Consider the following 22926-nt stretch of genomic DNA (forward strand, 5'->3'; position numbering starts at 1 on the left):
TCCGTTTCTTCCAGTACTTTCATCTCTACCAAGAACTCTTAGGTTGTAGACCTTTCGGTTCTTTGCTATGTTCCAGGATCCACCCACCAGAGGTGTGGCGGGAGGTCACAGAATGGGTCAGTTCAGAGGGCGAATGGCAATGGGGTCCTACTGTCCAGTCTTTTGTAGATGTGACCGGTCTTCCCAGTGACTTCTGTCAGGGGGATTCCCATTCTGCCTATATAGGGGCTGGTCGTCTTTGGTTCCGGGACATCTAGATCCGGTCTACCAAAGATCAGTCGGCAAGAGAGTTTCTTTCCAAAGGTTACATCCTTCACTTGTAGGGCCGTCATCCATATTGATATTTTTTTCCCCCTTTTCCTCTAGATCAACTCAGGAAAAGGGCATTGATTGGTGCAATTTACACTCTTAATTTCAGGAGTTGTGGTCCCAGTTCATCATCAGGGACTGGGGGTTCTAATCAAATATTTTCATTGTAAAGAAACTGGGGGTTCTTTTTGTCTCAACCTGAATTTAAAAGGGCTCAACTTACACTTCAAAGTGCAGAGGTTCAAGATGGAGTTCTGTCATCGATTCTATGGAATTTCTCATCCCTTACAGGTTGTCATGTCAACTCTGGAATTCCTACCCAAGTCCAATCTGATTCTGGCACAGAAAATGATGTTACTGGATCTACTCTTCGAAACTTTATGCCAGCATGTGTTTCTGCCAGGGAACAGGATCGAGAATTTTCAGTCCCTGGTACAAGTCCTTTTGTGCCTTTATGGGGTGTCCATACTACGCTGCATACAGCTACTGGTAAATATGGAAGCATCATTGAATGCATTTTCCTTTTGCACATTTCCACTCCAAGCATTGTCTGCATTTTATCCTTCCTTATTGGAGGAGGTGGAATCCCTCCCTAGATCACCAGTTTTTCTCCTGTCCACAGAGACATGTCAATCCTTGGAATAGTGGTTCTACCTCCCAACCTATCCAGATAGTCGCACAAAAAGGGTATCCCAGCGCAAGTGTTGTATATACAACAGGCCTAATATCGATATATAGCATAAAAATGGGGATACGTAAAATGGGAAAAATACATATAGTAAAAAATAAAAATAGATTAAAAAGTACCAAAATGGAAAATACATAAAAAAAAATACAAAAATAATATGAATATACAGTATGCTACATGTACAAAAAAGTAGTCCAATTCGTAAAATCCAGAACAAATGGCCTGCGTGGGGATAGTCCTTCAGTTTGTAATCCCTCCAAGGATATATGATGTACTCAGTCACATTTAACTCATCTGACAATAATAACAGCAGCCAATTTGCTGTCTGTGAGTGTTTTACCACAGTATAGGTGTTCCCCTGCTCTTCTCCAATAAGGTAGCGGCAGAATTGCTAGTGCAGGTGGGGATCAAGGGTATTTTGCCAGCAAAGAGTAGGTCAAATGTACCTGTACTGCAGAGTCTCCTCCGAGCAACGCGTTTCACTTATTAAAAGGCTTTATCAGCGTTGTGGGGATACCAGAGTTTGGCCGTTTTCCCCTTGGAAATGGACGCTGGTCATGACAGTCTTCTGGGATGGGACATAGTGACTCTGGGGTTCCAGATCCAGGGGGTTTGGTCACTGGAAGAGAGAACACTTCCTACAGATGTGAGGACAAATGGCTACATGGCATCACGGAACAGTGTGGCAGCCGCACAACATTGTCTTGCTACTAATCAAGGGAGCACAAACATAGCAATGAAACTCTGCTAATAAGAATGGATGGCGGGAGCATAGCTTCCTGCTACCCATTCCTGATAAGTGCTTCCGGCACCCCATATAATGTTGGGCAGTGGGGGCACTGTTACCCCGCCACCTGCAGTGTGTACGCTTTCCATAGCTAGTAGCCTATAGTACGCAAAGATGTGTGAGGACACATCTGTATAAATATCTTAGAACAGCAAGCCATCTGGCATGGTCTGGTTCGCAATATTGACAGAGAGAAAGAACCAGTGATTAAAGACATAAAGAAATGGCCAGACATTCTGGTTAAACCATCTGACAAAGGTGGAACCGTGTTGTGGTCGAGAGAGATGTATACTGAGGAACCATTAAAACAACTTGATTCCAATTGTTATAAGAAACTTTACACAACCCAACAGAAATAATCAACACAATATAATGATCTTCTCAAACAAGCCCTAGAAGAAGGGAAACTAGATAAAAATCAATGAGTACATGGAGGTAAAAAAATCAGAGGGTGGCTACTTTTCATGTTACCGAAGATCCACAAGGACTGTAATAATCCCGCATTGTCTCGGGCATTAACAATTTAACTGAGAAAGCTAGTTCATTCCTGGATAAACATCTGAGAAAATTTGTCGTCTGACTTCCTCCGTATGTGAGAGATACTATGGACGTTTTGATGAAAATAGAGAACTTGCCAGGGACCTGGTTGGCCACATGTGACGTGGAATCACTGTATACAAGCATACAACACACCAGAGGCCTTGTATGCCACAGAATATTTCCTCAATATGGATGTCCAGAGCAAATTTAATGTATTTCTCCTGCATCTTCTCGAAATTGTCCTAACTAAAAATGATTTAACCTTTAGCGGCAATGTCTATTTGTATCAGAGGAGATCTGTGATGGGCACAGCTTGTGTACCTACCTATGCAGAATTTGTATATGGGTTGGTGGGAGAAAGCCATGTATTCTTTGAGGCCCATGAGATCTACATGCAGCATGTTCTCTGGTTGCGATATATAGATGACTTGTTCATATCATAGGACATAGAAATAGAGGTCTTACAGGAATTTAACACAATCCTGAACTCCAGCAAACCGTTACTTTCCTAGTTTTGACAATTTCAGTCAAAGAGAATGGACGTCTAACATCGGACATATTTAGGAAAAAAACAGCAGCAAACAATGGGACAGATGTATTTACCTGGAGAAGTAATAAACCAGTGATAAGTGCAAGGTGATAAACGCACCAGCCAGTCAGCGCCAAACTGTCAATTTGCATATTGCAGCTGATTGGCTGGTGCATTTATCACCTTGCACTGATCACTGGTTTATGACTAATACCACTATCGCAATGCATTTAAAGATCCGGGTTATTGCATGTGAACGCGCAGTAATCCGGATTTATTTGCAGTGTGAACGGGGGTCCTGGCAAGTTCCCGGGTTGTCTGACCTGGTATTTCAACCCGGGAATGAAGAAGGGTTATTCTCGGGTCAATACCGGGTCAGGCGCAAGTGTGAACGGTGTTCCCGGATCGATGCGATCCGGGACCCATTCACACTATAGGAGCAGGCGGCGCTTGTAGATCATCTGATCTCCAAGCGCCGCCCCCGCATGTGACCCGGTGACGTCATCTGCCGTGTCGGGCCGCCACTCTGAACGGGGTCTCAAGCGGGTTGCACCCGGGAAGGACTCGTGCACGAGTCCGGGTGCAACCCGCTAATTGTCAGTGTGAACATGGTATTACTTATGCCTTCTCCAGGTTATTACATCTGCCCCAATATTTTGCACGCAATGAGTTTTCTCCCTAAAGCAGTCATAACTAGGGTAACGAAGGGTGAATTCCTAAGAACATGCAGACATTGTGAAAATGTTGACACCTTTGAGAAGAGAGACTACTATCAAAAGGCTGCAGTAGAAAATTGACATGTAAGGCCTATAAATAAGCTAAAACAAGGATGAGAGACTCTTGGATTCATTCTCAAAAAAGACAAGATAAAGGGGACATTGAACCATTAGATTCATTGGAACCTACTGCCAGGAGAGCAAGAAAATAAGACAGAGCATTCAATATCATTGACACACCTTAAAGGCAGATCCGGACCTATCAACAATTATTGGGGACAAAATACAAATCTGCTGGAGGAGAAAGATTCTCTTGTTCGTAGTTATTATAAATCGGAATCTTCCTTAAAATCACCTGTGAAAGACTTCCTCTGCTTTGGACATTGCAAGGCATGTCAGTATACGATCAGAACTAAGCAATATATGGATAAATACAAGCATACCTGGCAATTTCAGGATTTTCTTAACTGTAACTTGCAGAATGTCATTTATTGCCTCATGTGTCCATGTAGTCGTAAATATGTAGGAGTGACCAGTAGATCTGTCAAACAGATTTCTGGAACATGTGGGAAAAATATCTACAATGCCGTAGAGGGCCAACAAACTCTAACTACAGTCGCCAAACACTTTCTATTTTGTCATCAAAGTAACTTAGTCTCTCAAAGCATTCACAATGGAGAAAGTAAAAAATGGACAGCAGAGGAGGAGGGTGGTCTTCAGTATGCCGAATGTCAGAATCCCAGCGCACAGTATACCGGTGCCGGAATCCCGACACCCGGCATACCGACAGATATTCTCCCTCGTGGGGGTCCATGACCCCCCTGGACCGTGCCCGCAAGGGGCTCATTTGCGCTCACCACGCTGTTGGTATGCCGGCAGATGGGCTCCCAGCGCCGGGAGCTCGGCCGCCGGCATACCATACTACAGTCGAGGAGGAGACCTTACTGATCAACTTCTCAGCAGAGAGGCACTTCTCATTTTCCTAATGGACTTAATGAGAAGAATAGTTACTGAGCCTTTTTCTGAATAAATCTAGTCACGGTATAATGTTGAGCTAATCCATTTATTTTTTAATATAATAAACGGAGAGACAATTACAGTTGACCATTGTGAAATTGGACTCTGATATCATTCATTAGTTTGGATAAAATATTTTGAATACTCTTTAGTTATCTAATCTTGATTAATCTTGCCCCCCGCTTTTTTCCTAAATACACAATTATTTTTAGATGTCTACTCACCTTGGAGAGTCCTTCAGGTTAATGGTCTATGTTGTAATCTCCCCCCTTATAATTTGTGGCACTCACCTTTTTTGTTTTTCACACACATTGGGGGTAATTCCAAGTTAATCGCAGCAGGATTTTTTTTAGCCGTTGGGCAAAACCATGTGCACTGCAGGGGGGAGCAGATATAACATTTGCAGAGAGAGTTAGATTTGGGTGGGTTATTTTGTTTCTGTGGAGGGTAAATACTGGCTGCTTTATTTTTACACTGCAATTTGCAGATTGAACTCACCACACCCAAATCTATCTCTCTCTGCACATGTTATATCTGCCTTCCCTGCAGTGCACATGGTTTTGCCCAACTGCTAAAATATTTCCTGCTGCGATCAACTTGAAATTACCCCCATTGTTCACTTTTCACCTTTAGTATTTTAATCCATTATACACATATGAATAATTTATATTTATTTAATTTCTCATAGTGGATTCTGAATTTGTGTTTTATATTAGCAGAATCTATCTCACTTCACTTTTCTTCAGAAGGCCAGTATATTGAATCGAATTCATAGATTTTTAACCCTAAACCTAAATTAATAATTATCACACACCATGCTTACCTTATATTTATTTTCTGTAACGTCCTAGTGGATGCTGGGGACTCCGTAAGGACCATGGGGAATAGACGGGCTCCGCAGGAGACATGGGTACTTTAAGAAAGAATTTAGATTCTGGTGTGCTCTGGCTCCTCCCTCTATGTCCCTCCTCCCTCTATGTCCCTCCTCCAGACCTCAGTTTGAATCTGTGCCCGGACAAGTTGGGTGCTGTTCAGTGAGCTTTCCTGAGCTTGCTGTAAGAAAGTATTTTGTTAGGTTCTTTTATTTTCAGGGAGCTCTGCTGGCAACAGACTCCCTGCATCGTGGGACTGAGGGGAGAGAAGCAGCCCTACTCTCTGAAGCTAGGTCCTGCTTCTTAGGCTACTGGACACCATTAGCTCCAGAGGGATCGTACACATGATCTCACCCTCGTCGTCCGATCCCAGAGCCGCGCCGCCGTCCCCCTCGCAGAGCTGGAAGACAGAAGCTGGGTGAGTATGAGGAGCAAGAAGATTTCGAAATCGGCGGCATAAGACTCCGTTCTTCACATGAGGTAGCGCACAGCACTGCAGCTGTGCTCCATTGCTCCAAACACACCTCACATACTCCGGTCACTGTAAGGGTGCAGGGGGGAGGGGGCGCCCTGTGCAGCATATGGACCTCTTTTGGCAAAAGTACACATATATACAGTTGGGCACTGTACATATGTATGAGCCCCCGCCAAGAAAATGTATATTTATGCGGGACAGAAGCCCGCCGTCGAGGGGGGCAGGGCTTCTTCATCAGCGTTCACCAGCGCCATGTTTTTTCTCCACAGCACTGCTGAGAGGAAGCTCCCCAGCCTCTCCCCTGCAGATACACGGTAGTAGAGGGTAAAAAGAGAGGGGGGGGCACATAATTAGGCGCAAAAATCAATATAAACAGCAGCTACTGGGTTAACACTAAGTTACTGTGTTATTCCTGGGTTAATAGCGCTGGGGTGTGTGCTGGCATACTCTCTCTCTGTCTCTCCAAAGGGCCTTGTGGGGGAATTTGTCTTCAGGTGAGCATTCCCTGAGTGTGTGGTGTGTCGACATGTCTGAGGTAAAAGGCTCCCCTAAGGAGGAGATGGAGCAAATGTGTGTGTGAGGGGTGTCTCCGTCGACAACGCCGACACCTATTTGGATATGTGTAATTAAGTGCTAAGATGAATTTATTGCACAAAAGATTAGAGAACAGACAGGGAATCTACCCATGTCTGTCCCTATGTCGCAGAGACCTTCAGAGTCTCTCAATGCTCACTATCCAAAATAATAGACACTGATATCGACACAGAGTCTGACTCCAGTGTCGACTACGATAATGCAAAGTTACAGCCAAATTGGCAGGAAAGTATTCAATATGGCCCTCATTCCGAGTTGATCGCTCGCAAGGCGATTTTAGCAGACTTACACACGCTAAGCCGCCGCCTACTGGGAGTGAATCTTAGCTTCTTAAAATTGCGAACGATGTATTCGCAATATTGCGGTTACAAACTACTTAGCAGTTTCAGAGTAGCTTCAGACTTACTCGGCATCTGCGATCAGTTCAGTGCTTGTCGTTCCTGGTTTGACGTCACAAACACACCCAGCGTTCGCCCAGACACTCCCCCGTTTCTCCGGCCACTCCTGCGTTTTTTCCGGAAACGGTAGCGTTTTTATCCACACGCCCATAAAACGCTGTGTTTCCGCCCAGTAACACCCATTTCCTGTCAATCACACTATGATCGCGGGAGCGAAGAAAAAGCCGTGAGTAAAAATACTATCTTCATTGTAAAATTACTTGGCGCAGTCGCAGTGCGATTATTGCGCATGCGTACTAAGCGGAATTTCACTGCGATGCGATGAAAATTAACGAGCGAACGACTCGGAATGAGGGCCTATATGATTATTGTAATAAAAGATGATTTGCATATCACTGATGACTCATCTGTCCCTGACACAAGGGTACACATGTTTAAGGGGAAGAAAGCTGAGGTAATTTTCCCTCCTCTCATGATGAAAAAGAGCGGGAATCTCCAGACAAGAGACTGCAGTTTCCCACAAAGATTTCTCAGGGAGTATCCTTTCCCCACTAGGGCCAGGATACAATGGGAATCTTCCCCTAGGGTGTCTCGTTTGCCCAAAAGGTAGCCCTGACTTAACAGCTATCCTCAGGGATTCTGCAGATAGCGTGCACATTCTGGTACACTACTCAGACCGGCGATTGTGTCGGCATGGGTTTATAGCGCTGTAGCAGCGTGGACAGGTACCTTATCAGCAGAGATTGAGACCCTAGTATGTATGTGTGTATGTATATATATATATATATAATGTGTGTGTGTATATATATATATATATATATATATATATATATATAGATAGATATATATTAAAGATGCTGTCTTAAGATATATACATATATATATATATATATATATATAAAACATGCCCAAAGAGACATTAGTCTACTGGTTTCTATAGCCAACGCTATGTCGATTTCTGCTTGACGTGTCCTGTTGAATATGCAATGGACGGTGATGCCGACTTAAGAGGCATATGGAAGGCTGAGGATTGTGTGGAGAAGCGTGTGGAGGGATGCCTGTAGTGTATTTATTCCCTAACTGGTGTAATTCACAGGCCCACTATTGCGGCCTCCTGGGCTGCAAAAGCTATTGATGCGTGGGTCCAGGTTTTGGAGGAAGAGCTACCTCAGGATATTTCTGACATTGCCAAACAGTATCTGTCTCATATTACCACCGCCTCCCATTATATTGAAGAGATGTCCTTTGAGTCAGGTATTCTGGCATACAAAGCGTCCACTATGTCTATTTTGGCTCGCCGAATTCTATGGTTGTGGTCCTGGAAGGTGGACCTAGATTCCAAGAAGACTCTGGAGGTTCTTCCTTTTAAGGGAGACATCCTATTTGGAGAAGATCTTAAGATCGTGACTGACTTAGCCTCTGCTAAGACTGCGTGCCTTCCTACTACTACTCCTCCTGCTCCGAAAGCTAAAAGTACTACTTTTCATTCCTTTCGGACGTCGGGTAAATCAAAGGGTCAGGTGTACTCGAGCAAGCCTCGTACTTCCAAGTCCGGTAAGCCCAAATCTAAACACCCCTGGGCTGCCCGTCAGCCTGCTTCCAAACAGGACAAGCCTGCAGCATGACTGGACGGGCCTCCCCCTCGGGGACCAGAGGGTGGGAGGCCAACTCCTGCAGTTCACCCAGTTCTGGTTAAGGACCACTTAAGACGCGTGGGTGCAGGACATTGTCATGGGTACGCGGTCTCTTTCAAGAGACGTCCCCCTCACCAGTTCTGCGCAACGGTCATCCCATCGGACCCGTTGAAGGCGCAAGCTCTACACTTGGTTGTCCAATACCTCCTGGAGACAGGAGTGGTGGTGCAGGTGCCTATCTCTCAAAGAGGGAGGGGCTACTACTCGACCCTGTTTCTAGTACCGAAACCCAATGGGTCTTTCCGGCCTATTCTCAACCTCACGTCACTGAACACGTTTGTGAGAGTTTCCAAAGTTACGTATGGAAGCACTGCTATCCATTGTACTGGCCATGGAACCTGGGGACTTCATGGTATCCCTGGATATACAGGATGCTTACCTGCAAATATACCTATTGCCATTTCACATCGGCAATATCTGCTGTTTGCTGTTGGCAACATCCATTATCAATTCAGGGTTTTGCCGTTTGGACTGACCACGGCCCCTCGGGCTTTCACCAAGGTCATGGCCGTGATGACAGCTCATCTCCGTCAACAGGGAATCAGGATCCTGACGTATCTGGATGACCTGTTGATCCTGGCAAGCTCCCAAGGTGTCATCCTGAGTCATCTCCAGCTCACGGTGCAATTCCTCACAGCCCATGGGTGGCTGATCAATTGGAAAAAGACTTCCCTAGTCCCTGCACAGCGCATGGTGCACCTGGTGGCTCTACTGGATATGCACAGCCGGAGGTTGTTTCTGTCTCCAGAGAAGGTCCTGAGGCTTCAGGACAGGATCAGATACTTCCTCTCTAGCCCAAAAGTGTCCTTTTTTCTTGTCAATGCAAGTACTAGGCCTGATGGTGTCGACTTTCGACATGGTGGAGTAGTTAATCCTATCCAAGTTGGACGTTCTGCCTCAGCGGATCAGGTCTCCAATGATAGTTCTGACCCCGGAGGTCCGCTTGTCCTGGTGGCTCCAGGATCAACAGTTAAGCAGTTAAGTCCCAACTGGGTCCTCCTGACAACAGATGTCAGTCTGAGGGGCTGGGGCGCAGTGTTCGAGCAACACACTCTCCAGGGTCACTGGATCAAGGAGGAGTCTATCCTCCCCATCAACATTCTGGAACTGCGGGCAGTATTCAACGCATTGACACTAGCCCTGCCTCTGTTAAGGAACAGGTCTGTTCAAATACAGAAGGACAACACCACCGCGGTGGCGTACATAAATCGTCAAGGCGGCACTCGAAGCAGAAAAACAATAATGGAAATGTCCAGAATTCTTCAATGGGCGGAACGCCATCTGCCAGCAATATTGGCAGTGTTCATTCCGGGTGTCCTCAACTGGGAAGTGGATTTCCTCAGTCGTCAGAACATACACGCCGGAGAGTGGAGCATTCATCCGGAGTTGTTTCAACTCCTAGCGGACAAGTGGGGCCTACCAGACGTAGACCTGATGGCATCTCGACACAATCACAAAGTTCCGGTCTTCGGATCACGGACAAGGGATCCTCAGGCAGCATTTGTGGATGCACTGGTAATTCCATGGAAATTTCGACTTCAATACGTGTTCTCTCCGGTGTCACTCCTGCCCAGGGTTCTGCCGAATTTCAAGTAAGAAGGAGGAATACTACTTCTAGTCACTCCAGCGTGGCTCAGGCAGCATTGGTTCTCAGGCCTGCTGGGTCCATCGATACAACGTCCTCTACTACTTCCTCGACGCCCAGACCTCCTCGTTCAGGGCCCTTTTGTCTACCCAGACCTGGCCAGACTGGCTTTGACAGCGTGGCTCTGAGAGCGTCACTCCTAAGGACCAAAGGATTCTCTGAGGCGGTCATCCAAACTTTGCTGAAGGCCCGTAAACCGTCTTCAGCTTGGATTTACTACTGGGTCTGGAACTTACTTCACCTGATGTGCTGCTAAGAACTACAATGTATATAAGTTCAGAACCTTATGGCTTCTGGCCTCCCTCAAGGTTCATAATTCTGCCTTGTCGATGTGGTTTCAGAGAAAAATTGTGACTATTCCTGACGTTCATACATTAACTCAGGGTGTTTTGCGGATACAACCTCCCTATGTCCCTCCTGTGGCTCCATGGGATCTCTCCGTTGTCCTTAACGCCCTGCAAGGGTCTCCCTTTGAGCCTCTTGATTCTGTGGACCTGAAATGGCTTACTATTAAGGTCCTGTTCCTGTTGGCTATTGCCTCTGCTAGGTAGAGTGTCAGACTTAGAAGCTTTGTCCTGTCATCTGTTCTTCCTGATATTTCATCAAGACCGGGCAATTCTCCGTACTCACCCTGATTATCTGCCTAAGGTGGTGTCTTCTTTCCACCTTAACCAAGATATTGTGGTTCTGGCCTTTATCTCTCCTGCTTTGTCTTCCAAAGAAAGGTCTTTGTATGTGGTACGGGCTCTCCATATATTTGTGGAGAGGACTGCCTCCATTCGGATGTCTGATTCCCTCTTCGTACTGTTTGGTTTTCACAAACGTGGCTGGCCTGCAAACAAGCAAACTTTGGCCTGATGGATTAGAATGGTGATTGCACAAGCTTATGCCCAGGCTGGTCTCCCAGCTCCTGCTGCTATCAAGGCCCATTCTACTTGGTTTGTTGGACCTTCTTGGGCGGCCCGCCGTGGCACGTCCGCAGTACAATTGTGCAAGGCGGCTACGTGGTCCTCAGTGAACACGTTCATCACGTTCTATGCCTTTGATACTTCCGCCTCCCAGGATGCCTCCTTTGGACACTGGGTTCTTGTGCCCGCTACAGTGCGTCCCATCCCACGAGGAACTGCTTTAGTACATCCCCAATATTATTCCCTGTGGAATACCAGTGTACCCCACTGCAGAAAAGGAGATTTATGGTAGACTTACCATGGTTAAATCTCTTTTTGCGAGGTACACTGGATTCCACAGGGCACCCACTCTCACGCACACTGCTTCTTTGGGTTTGTATGGCATTAGCCGCTGGTCCCTTCTCCTGTCGTGAGAACGTGCTTCTATGTGACTAACATCTACCATCTCTTTACCTGATACTACATTGGGTTGGTTAACAAAACTGAGCTCCTGTGCACGGGGGAGGGGTTATATAGAGGAGGCGGTACAGTGCATCCTTGGAATAGTCAAAGTTTTTAGCCTGTTGGTGCCTCGGATCAAGATCCAACTCTACACCCGATGTTATTCCCTGTGGAATCCAGTTTACCTGCAGAAAGAGATTTAACAAAGGTAAGTCTACCATAAATCTCCTTTTTCAGCTTTCAATATCTCCAAACCTACATGAATAATCTGGATACATAATTCCTTTTGAGAAATATTATTCTATGCCAAATGATAGGGTCTGGAATTATTATTATCCCCCTTATGAGAAGGGGACTGGTATTTGCCTATGAAAACGACAATACATAGTTAATGTAATTGAGTGTCTTTAATGATATAAACTGATTAACAATGCACATATATTAGATAATTCGGTATACTACATTAACAACTGTACATCTGCAAGGATTTTATCCTGAGCCAGATTGCACCTAACGAATGTGTTATTCACTGAGATTAAGGTGAATGCTAAGAATACTATTGAGTGCGTTAATGGGACCACTCGCACAGTTTTTAATACTTTCAATTTTCTAACTATTTACTATCCCTTTTTATATATATATATATATATATATATATATATATATATATATTGCCTTCTTAACCATCCTGGTGGGGGGGTTGTTTTTTTTAAATCTATTTAAAGTTATTTTTTGTGTGTGTATTATTTACAAATCATCAAATAGTGCACCACAGTACTACCCCGTTTTTTTCTTTGCAACATAGTTATCCAATTTTATAGTTGGTAGCACACCCCATCTGTGAATACTATTTTAGTCAATTCTTGTTATTGGGGGTTGGTTGATTGGAACCTGTGCGTTGACACCTCACCCTTGTCTACGCTATATGTTCTGGTTCAGACACAGCAGTTACTCAGGGGAATGTCCATACAGATCCAGTAAGACAATGCCATGGCTGTGGCATACATCAATCAACAGGTGGGAACCAGGAGTCCCCATGCCATGTCAAAGACAGTCCAAACCATGACATGTGCAGAAAGGTTTTTACAACCCATATTTGCCATTTTTATTCCATGCTTGGACAACTGATTTTCTCAGTCGACACAAAGTTCACCAGGGGGAGTGGTCCCTCCATCAGGACATGTTCAGCCAGATTGTGGAAAAATAGGGTGTGCCGAATGTAGATATGTAGACAGCTCAATAGAGAACATGTTAATGTCTTTATAATAGATCCGGATTGGCCACAAAGGTCATGGTACTCAAGTCTTCTGTTGCTGGTGGTCAATCAGCTGTGGAGGCTACCATAGTGAGTAGATATGCTATTGCAGGGTCCATTTTTTTCATTCTTAGTTTACTTCAATTGGGTTTAACAGCGTAGCACTTGAGATCAGCCTGTTGAGTTTCAAGGGGTTTTCTACAGCCGTTATCCAGGCTACTGTATGTTACAGGTCCGTAATTTATCCACCTCAATTATTAATCGTAGGGTGTGTAGATCTTGTGTCCAATGTTGCACAGCAAACCGTTTCTGCTTCTAAAGTAGGTTTCGTATCCCAAGTTTACGTTCTTTTTTACAGGATGGATTGTCCAAAGGCCTTTGTTGCTCATCTCATAATTTTTTTTGTTAAGGCTGCTCAGCCTATCAGAATTGATAAGTGAGATCACGTAGGCAAAAAGTGCTACTATGGCATTGTTTTTCACATGCAACCAGTGTAATATCAAATAACTGTGTGGACAGATGGACTCTGTGGCGTTGTGTACAGCCTATCAGGTGGGGTTCAGCCATCAGAAGGCACTGTGCTGGTGTGGGCATAGGCTCTGGGTCGATCAGACTCCAATTAGTGAAGCTAATAGCTCCTGGTGGTGTGACTGCCCAACCTGTGTCTGTTTTACCCTGGCTCCGTACCACACGTATGGTGTCGAGGTTTTCAAATCTTTCCTCATATTTGGAATGCTTTTTCTAGTACCCTAAGCTGTGCAAAGTGCATAAGTGTCTTCCTCCTGCCGGGGCTCCATTAGAAGATTTTAAGTGAACTTTTAAGAGACTGGCTTCATTCCAGAGTGTGAGAACCTAGATTCTTCCTTGAGTCATGGCATGGGAATACCTTAGATATGGATTCAAAAAGCAGAGGCTTTTGGTCTGTTCAAGCATCTTTGCAAGAAGGTAATTCCTTTCCCTCCTTCTTTTGATCTCTCCAATCTCATTGAGGAGGCCAGGAAGGCACCAGATAAGAAGTTTTCCATTCCCCACAAATCTGTTTCCCTTTATTTACTTCAAACATATGTGTCCAAGTGTGAACTGCCTTCCAAGGTTTACTTTGCAGTTGCGTGTTTAGCTAAATGCATAGCTTTTCCTGTTCAGGGCTCAGTGTCCTTTACGATAAGGATAAAAGAAATGTGAAGTTTATCTCTGGTTCATTTCTATAGTCGAACATTATTAGCCTCTGCATGTGTGTCTCAAGCTATGGAGACTTGGGCTGACAAACTCATTGTAGGGCTTCACATTGATTTGTCCAGGGATTCTCTACTGGACTTGGCAGAACAGCTTTGCTTGCAGGTGGCTTCCAGGATATCAGCTACGGCAGTCTCGGCTTGGAGAGCCCTTTGGCTTTGTACTTTGAATGTAAAATCAAAACCTTCCTTGGAATCTTTTCCTTTTAGTGGGGTGTTCTTTTTGGGCCAGAACTGGATACTATTATTGCCCAGACTACCAGTGGGAAAAGCACTTTTCTTCCAGTGGCTGCCCCTATACAGTGGTGTCCGGATTTCTGAGCTTTTCGCTCACAGCATCCACTAGAGGTGAATCTGCTAGGGGCTGTTTCTTAACTGGCAGGGGTTTAGATTCTAAGAGCAGATTTTCTGGTGCCAACTGGTACTTGGGGGCCAAAGCACTGGAAAAGCCTAGTGCCTGACTGGTGCGTCCACCACAGCGAATTTTCCCCACCGCTCTTCCCCCGGATGCGGAGAAGAAATTGGCATTAGACCAGGCGGGTGGTCTTCAGTTTGCCGGCGGCCGGGCTCCTGACGACCAGCATACCGGCGCCGGAATCCCGACCGCCGGCATACCGACAGCTTTTCTGCTTTTCTCCCTCTTGGGCGTCCACGACCCCCCTGGAGAGAGAATGGATAGCATGGCGCGCGTAGCGTGGCAAGCCCGCAAGGGGCTCATTTACGCTCTCCCAGCCGTCGGGATTCCAGCGCCGGTAAACTGCTCTCCGGGAGCCCGACCACCGGCATAACATACTACACCCCACACGGCTATCTAGTCTTTCATCTCTGACAGCATCATTGCTTCAGTTCCACCACTGGAACGGAAACTGGGGTTTTACTCCAACTTCTTCTTTGTTTGGAAGCTGAATGGTTCATTCTGGCTGATTTTTAATGTTCGTGCCTTGAACTCTTGGTTGTGGGCTGGATCATATGAAATTTTTGGTCTCACTGGACATTAGCGACACATATCTTCACATTTCAATTTGGCCATGTCATCATTCTCTCCTTCATTTTGCAGTCTGATCCGATCATGATCAATTCCAGACCCTATTATTTGGCATAGCCATGGCACTGGGCATTTTCACCAAATCATGTCAGAACTGGTGAGCTTGCTGTGCAAGGAAGGTATGGCAATCATACCATATTTATATGATCACTCGTGAAGACCGATTTGGCTTCACAGTTACAAAAGGGCCTAGATAGCATGTTTCAAATACTTCATAATCACAGCTTGATCTTGAATTTTGAGACATCTCATTTAATACCTTGTTAGCACCTTATGTTTCTGGGGAGGATCTTAGACAAATTTATGCAGTGAGTGTAAAGCTTTGATCTTTGAAAGTACAAATTTCAGCCCAGTCTATTTTTTTCCACCTTCATTTGTCCTTTCCAGAGGTTCGTACATTTGTACGGAGTGTGGTGTGTATGTAACCACCGTTTAGTCCACCAGCACCACCGTGAGCTCTTAATCTGGTCCTCTAGGCCCTCAAACAGGCTCCAGTTCAACCTTTAGGTTCAGCGGATCTTCAGTTTGTTACCTGGAAGCTGGTCTTTCTTATGCCTATTACCTCAACTTGGTGTGTTTCAGATTTGTGGGCTTTGTCTTGCAAGCTGCCTTTTCTCGTATTTTATGATGATTGATTGGTTCTTCATACGGTTCCCACATACAGCTTTCCACTTAAACCAGAAAATTGTCTTTCCAGTTTTTCCCTCTTCTGCAACTTTCCGGTAACGGGATGATCTGGCACTGCTAGACATAGTCCGAGCTCTGTGGATTTACTTGCACAAGACTACTGTCCACCGCTTTACAACACACATTAACGTGGTTAAACGGCTTCAAAGCAGACCGTTGCACATTGGATCATCACTCAAGCCTATTCTAGTGTGGGGTGACCAGTACCAGAGTAGGTGTCAGCACATTTCACTAGGGTGGTGGCGCTACTTTGTCCTCTGTCCACAGTTGCTCATTTTTTTTACAGTTTTTATGTTTTTGCCTCTGGCAGTCTTGAATGCCCCATGGTCCAGTATCCTCCAACCTTGCAGCTAGCGAAAGAGGATTTTTGGTCACTTATAGTCGAATCCATTTCAACACTACATCTAATCTCAATACTTTAGATATCACAAGATGCTTGGCATGAGAAGGCTGCCAGGTCCCGTGAACGCTCCTTCATCAGGTGTCTTGTGTTGCTGAAAATTCATCTAAGTTGTGATGCATCTATGATGCACAAGGAGATTGTGCTGCTTAATTTAATATGACACTTGTACATTACAATATATTGTGTGTGACCAAGTTTGCACAACAGAACTTATATTGGAAAAAAGCTGAGGCTGCTACATTGTTGGGGTATAGAGTCAGAGACTTAGTCGCACACAAAAGTACAAGTGTTGCTTAGCAAATTAATCAACACAGTCTCATGGTGCGCCTTAGCTACATCATGTTGCAAAAAAAGACGCAAAAAGACGTCTAATGCCAGAATATTCTCACGGGTCCTAGCATGACTGCAGCGACGGTGATATGCAAAATAAGAGCAAAAGATGGCATTTCCATTATTATGTTGGTGGACATAAATACTTACTTTTTTTTTTTACCATAAAATGCATTTTAATACATATGTCTTATAGAAATGGTATGTGTACACTTAGTCATATCAGCAGTAAATAGTAGTCATGATGACGATAAAAACGTAATTATGAGATATGGATATATTTATCTGTTCTGTGCTTTGTGATTTTTTTTTTTTATAAACAAATAAATAAAAACTTACCAGTCTCTTCATCATCATCAGTAGGGGAAAGTAGACAGGGCCTTTTTGCAGGATGTCTTTTTCTGAGATGACGTTGGAAAATGCAAGCCATTATTATTGAATATTTATTTCACTGTATGACAACATTGTCCCATGCTCAGAGGCGGGCTGGCCCGGGGGGCAGAGTGCCATGTGCCTCCCAGGCCACGCTACTGCCAAGAGTCACGGGCCGGCCGCCACCTTCCACTAAACCAGCGGTGGCCAATCCGCGGCTCTTGAATTGCATGCAGCTTTTTCTATCTCTGCATGCGGCTCGTAAGCTCCTGCGGCGCCTCCCGCTGCCCTAGTCTGCAGTACCCGGCGCCGGCCCGTGAGCCAATCAGAGCTCGCGGACCGGCAGCCAATCAGGAATCTTAGCTGCCGGACTGCGAACTCTGATTGGCTCACGGACCAGCGCCTAATTAGAGAGAATCAACGCCACCGGAGAGTGGAGACTGAGGGGCAGGAGAGGTGCACGCTGCGCAATCCACCCTTCACAACCAGCAGACTGAGCAGAGCAGCAGCACGGCGGTGAGCAGCACTTGGGGGCTCAGTGTGGGGACATGTGTATCTTACACTGTGGGCATATCTGGCACTGGGGTGATGTGTATCTGGCAGTGTGGGCATGTATGGCACTATGGGGACATATATGTATGTGTCTGGCACTGTTGGGGCATATCTTTATCTGGCACTGGAGGAATATATATATCTGGCACTGTGGAGGAATATATGTATCTGGAACTGTGGGGACATATATGTATCTGGCACTGTGGGGACATATATGTATCTGGCATTGTAGAGGCACCCATATTTTTGTGTTTTTTATATGTATGTGGCACTGTACAGGGGCTTTATTTGTATCTGGCACTGTACAACATGACTAAACATGGGGTTATGACACAAGGTCATACTCCTACAAACGTCAAACCGAAAGGTGTGCTCATAAAAATGGTGTGTGGCTTTGTGACAACTATGCCACGCCCCTATTTTTGCTTGTGCATCGACCCTTGGCTACAGATCTTTTCTGGCTCTTTGCCACTGACTGGTTGGCCACCCCTGCACTACATAGATCTCTGCTGAAGCAGTGGCCGCACTGACAAATTTATAATAAAGTATATTTGGTATAATTTACACCAATCCTAATTTTTTGTAATTAGTACATTTTTTTTTAAACAAAAAAAAACTCCATTTAAGATGGTGCCATAACTTATGGGCCAGTGCCCTGGACTTTCCCCCAGGGTAAAAGTTGCCAGCCAGCCCCTGCCCATGCTTGAACATTTACAGGAAACAAAACATTTTTTTGTTGTGAAATTAAAAACACCTTTATATTGCAAATGAAATAAAATTTTAGGCATTAAAAATGTGTGTTTCTCACCAGATTGAGAAGGGTTCATGATATGTGTCCTTAACATCTATCCCAGAAAGCGCCTCAGGAGGAATTACTGGCCTCAGTTTCTCCTCATAGGAGGTGAATTCAACATAGTGTGGTGGTTTACGATCAGCCCTACTTGCAACATTAATCTGCGTAGGATGAGCCCTGCTTGTCCTCCACTGGTGCAAAATAAAAATGGAGTTAACTGACCCCATGGGAGCTACTGGGTCCATTTGGGTAAAATAGTGTGGGTTAAGGACTTAGGGGTATATGCAATTGCCGGCGAATCGCGGCAATTTTTTTCCGCCCGTTTTTTAATTCGACACAATTCGACCGTCGAATTCCGGAAGGTGGGTGCTGGAATTCAACATATTCAATAAATAAACGGATTCGACAGTCCTGCTGTCGAAAAACGGGCGATTTGACGGATTTTGATTAGATTTTAAAAAATGTTAAAAGAACGGGGGGAAAAACGAAAAAAAATTGCGTGGGGTCCCTCCTCCTATGCATAACCAGCATCGGACTCTTCGAGCCGGTCCTGGTCCTAAAAATCCGGGGGGGAAACTGACAGGGGATCCCCCGTATTTTTAAAACCAGCACCGGGCTCTGTGCCTGGTGCTGGTGCAAAAAATACGGGGGACAAAAAGAGTAGGGGTCCCCCGTATTTCTCTAACGTCCTAAGTGGATGCTGGGGACTCCGTAAGGACCATGGGGATTAGCGGCTCCGCAGGAGACTGGGCACAACTATAAAGAAAGCTTTTAGACTACTGGTGTGCACTGGCTCCTCCCACTAAGACCCTCCTCCAGACCTCAGTTAGATTCTTGTGCCCGGCCGAGCTGGATGCACACTAGGGGCTCTCCTGAGCACCTAGAAAGAAAGTATATTTAGGTTTTTTATTTTCAGTGAGATCTGCTGGCAACAGACTCACTGCAGCGAGGGACTAAGGGGAGAAGAAGCGAACCTACCGAACAGGTGGTAGTTTGGGCTTCTTAGGCTACTGGACACCATTAGCTCCAGAAGGATCGACCGCAGGACCCGACCTTGGTGTTCGTTCCCGGAGCCGCGCCGCCGTCCCCCTTACAGAGCCAGAAGCACGAAGAAGGTCCGGAAAATCGGCGGCAGAAGACTTCAGTCTTCCCAAGGTAGCGTACAGCACTGCAGCTGTGCGCCATTGCTCCTCATGTACACCTCATACTTCGGTCACTGATGGGTGCAGGGCGCTGGGGGGGGGCGCCCTGAGGGCAATAAAGAACACCTTGGCTGGCAAAATATACATCATATATAGTCCCAGAGGCTATATAGATGTAAAATTACCCCTGCCAGTATCACAGAAAAAGCGGGAGAAAGTCCGCCGAAAAGGGGGCGGGGCTTCTCCCTCAGCACACTGGCGCCATTTTTCCCTCACAGTTCCGCTGGAAGGAAGCTCCCTGGCTCCCCCCTGCAGTCTGAGAATACTACAGAAGGGTAAAAAAGAGAGGGGGGGCACTAAATTTAGGCGCAGTATAGAGATATATATATATATATATATATATATATATATATGTAATATATATAAAAAAGCAGCTATAGGGAAAACACTCATTGATAGTGGGATCCCAGTGTTATATAGCGCTCTGGTGTGTGCTGGCATACTCTCTCTCTGTCTCCCCAAAGGGCTTTGTGGGGTCCTGTCCTCTGTCAGAGCATTCCCTGTGTGTTTGCGGTGTGTCGGTACGGCTGTGTCGACATGTTTGATGAGGAGGCTTATGTGGAGGCGGAGCAGATGCCTGTAAATGTGATGTCACCCCCTGCGGGGTCGACACCTGAGTGGATGGTGCTGTGGAAGGAATTACGTGTTAGTGTCGACTCCTTACATAAAAGGTTTGACGACATACCTAATGTGGGACAGCCGGTTTCTCAGCCTGTGCCTGCCCTGGCGTCTCAAAAACCATCAGGGGCTCTAAAACGCCCGCTACCTCAGATGGTTGACACAGATGTCGACACGGATACTGACTCCAGTGTCGACGACGAAGAGACTAATGTAACTTCCAGTAGGGCCACACGTTACATGATTGAGGCAATGAAAAATGTGTTGCACATTTCTGATGTTAACCCCGGTACCACAAAAAAGGGTATAATGTTTGGAGAGAAAAAACTACCAGTAGCTTTTCCTCCATCTGAAGAGTTAAATGAAGTGTGTGAAGAAGCGTGGGCTTCCCCTGATAAAAAGATGGTAATTTCTAAGAGGTTACTAATGGCGTACCCTTTCCCGCCAGAGGATAGGTCACGCTGGGAAACATCCCCTAGGGTGGATAAAGCGCTCACACGCTTGTCAAAGAAGGTGGCACTACCGTCTCCGGATACGGCCGCCCTGAAGGAATCTGCTGATAGAAAGCAGGAGGCTATCCTGAAATCTATATATATACACACACAGGTGTGATACTGAGACCGGCTATAGCTTCAGCCTGGATGTGCAGCGCTGCTGCTGCGTGGTCAGATTCCCTGTCAGAAAATATAGATACCCTAGACAGGGACACTATTTTGCTGAACGTAGAGCATATAAAAGATGCACTTTTATACATGAGGGATGCACAGAGGGATATTTGCCGGCTGGCATCCAAAATTAGTGCAATGTCCATTTCTGCCAGGAGAGGGTTATGGACTCGGCAGTGGACAGGTGATGCAGATTCCAAACGACACATGGAAGTTCTGCCTTATAAGGGTGAGGAATTGTTCGGGGATGGTCTCTCGGACCTCGTCTCCACAGCAACAGCTGGGAAGTCTACATTTTTGCCCCATGTTCCCTCACAACCAAAGAAAGCACCGTATTATCAGGTACAGTCCTTTCGGCCCAATAGGGGCAAGCGGGTTAAAGGCGCGTCCTTTCTGCCCAGAGGCAGAGGTAGAGGGAAAAAGCTGCAGCATACAGCCAGTTCCCAGGAGCAAAAGTCCTCCCCCGCTTCCTCTAAGTCCACAGCATGACGCTGGGGCTCCACAGGCAGAGCCAGGTACGGTGGGGGCCCGTCTCAAGCATTTCAGCAATCAGTGGGCTCGCTCACGGGTGGATCCCTGGATCCTTCAAAAAGTATCTCAGGGGTACAAACTGGAATTCGAGACGTCTCCCCCCCCCGCCGTTTCCTCAAATCTGCCTTGCCAACCACTCCCTCAGGCAGGGAGGCAGTGTTACAGGCAATTCAAAAGCTGTATTCACAACAAATGATAGTAAAGGTGCCCCTACTTCAACAAGGAAGGGGTTACTATTCCACAATGTTTGTGGTACCGAAACCGGACGGTTCGGTGAGACCCATTTTAAATTTGAAATCCTTGAACACATATATCAAAAAAATACAAGTTCAAGATGGAATCGCTCAGGGCGGTTATTGCAAGCCTGGACGAGGAAGATTACATGGTATCGCTGGACATCAAGGATGCTTACCTACATGTCCCCATTTACCATCCTCACCAGGAGTACCTCAGGTTTGTGGTACAAGATTGTCATTACCAATTCCAGACGTTGCCGTTCGGTCTCTCCACGGCCACGAGGGTCTTTACCAAGGTAATGGCGGAAATGATGATACTCCTTCGAAGGAAGGGAGTTTTAATTATCCCGTACTTGGACGATCTCCTGATAAAGGCGAGGTCCAGAGAGCAGTTGTTGGTAGGGGTAGCACTATCTCGGGAAGTGCTACAACAGCACGGCTGGATTCTAAACATTCCAAAGTCACAGCTGGTCCCTACGACACGCCTGCTGTTCCTAGGGATGGTTCTGGACACAGAACAGAGAAAAGTGTTTCTCCCGGAGGAGAAGGCCAAGGAGCTGTCATCTCTAGTCAGAGGCCTCCTAAAACCAAAACAGGTGTCGGTGCATCACTGCACGCGGATCCTGGGAAAGATGGTAGCTTCCTACGAAGCGATTCCATTCGGCAGGTTTCATGCAAGAACCTTTCAGTGGGACCTGTTGGACAAGTGGTCCGGATCGCATCTTCAGATGCATCGTCTGATAACCCTGTCTCCAAGGACAAGGGTGTCTCTGCTGTGGTGGCTGCAGAGTGCTCATCTTCAAGAGGGCCGCAGATTCGGCATACAGGACTGGTCCTGGTGACCACGGATGCCAGCCTTCGAGGCTGTGGAGCAGTCACACAGGGAAGAAACTTCCAAGGACTATGGTCAAGTCAGGAGACTTCCCTGCACATAAATATTCTGGAACTAAGGGCCATTTACAATGCCCTAAGTCAGGCAAAACCCCTGCTTCAAAACCAGCCGGTACTGATCCAGTCAAACAACATCACGGCAGTCGCCCATGTAAATCGACAGGCGGAAAATCACGTGTTAGCACTGTCAGCAGTGTTCATTCCGGGAGTGGACAACTGGGAAGCAGACTTCCTCAGCAGGCACGACCTCCACCCGGGAGAGTGGGGACTTCATCCAGAAGTCTTTCAAATGATTGTAGACCAGTGGGAAAAACCACAGGTGGACATGATGGCGTCCCGCCTAAACAAAAAGCTAGAAAAATATTGCGCCAGGTCAAGAGACCCGCAGGCGATAGCTGTGGACGCTCTGGTAACACCGTGTGTGAAATAAAGTTTCTCTATCGTCCTAGTGGATGCTGGGGTTCCTGAAAGGACCATGGGGAATAGCGGCTCCGCAGGAGA

General features: G+C 46.1%; 1 protein-coding gene across 4 annotated transcripts in view; it reads left to right on the plus strand.

Annotated features, from left to right (window-relative positions):
* LOC134980836 (zinc finger protein 41-like) overlaps positions 1-22926 on the plus strand; it is a 437261-nt gene that overhangs the window by 321956 nt on the left and 92379 nt on the right. For 3 of the 4 annotated variants that reach the window (XM_063947822.1, XM_063947820.1, XM_063947821.1), the window contains one exon: positions 601-798. The exons of the other annotated variant lie outside the window; for it this stretch is intronic. In XM_063947822.1, the coding sequence (XP_063803892.1) occupies positions 601-798 (198 nt within the window). The remainder of the gene's footprint in view (positions 1-600; positions 799-22926) is intronic. 4 annotated transcript variants of the gene reach the window in all.

This window comes from Pseudophryne corroboree, chromosome 12, assembly GCF_028390025.1.
Source record: "Pseudophryne corroboree isolate aPseCor3 chromosome 12, aPseCor3.hap2, whole genome shotgun sequence".
NCBI classification, from domain to species: Eukaryota; Metazoa; Chordata; class Amphibia; order Anura; family Myobatrachidae; genus Pseudophryne; species Pseudophryne corroboree.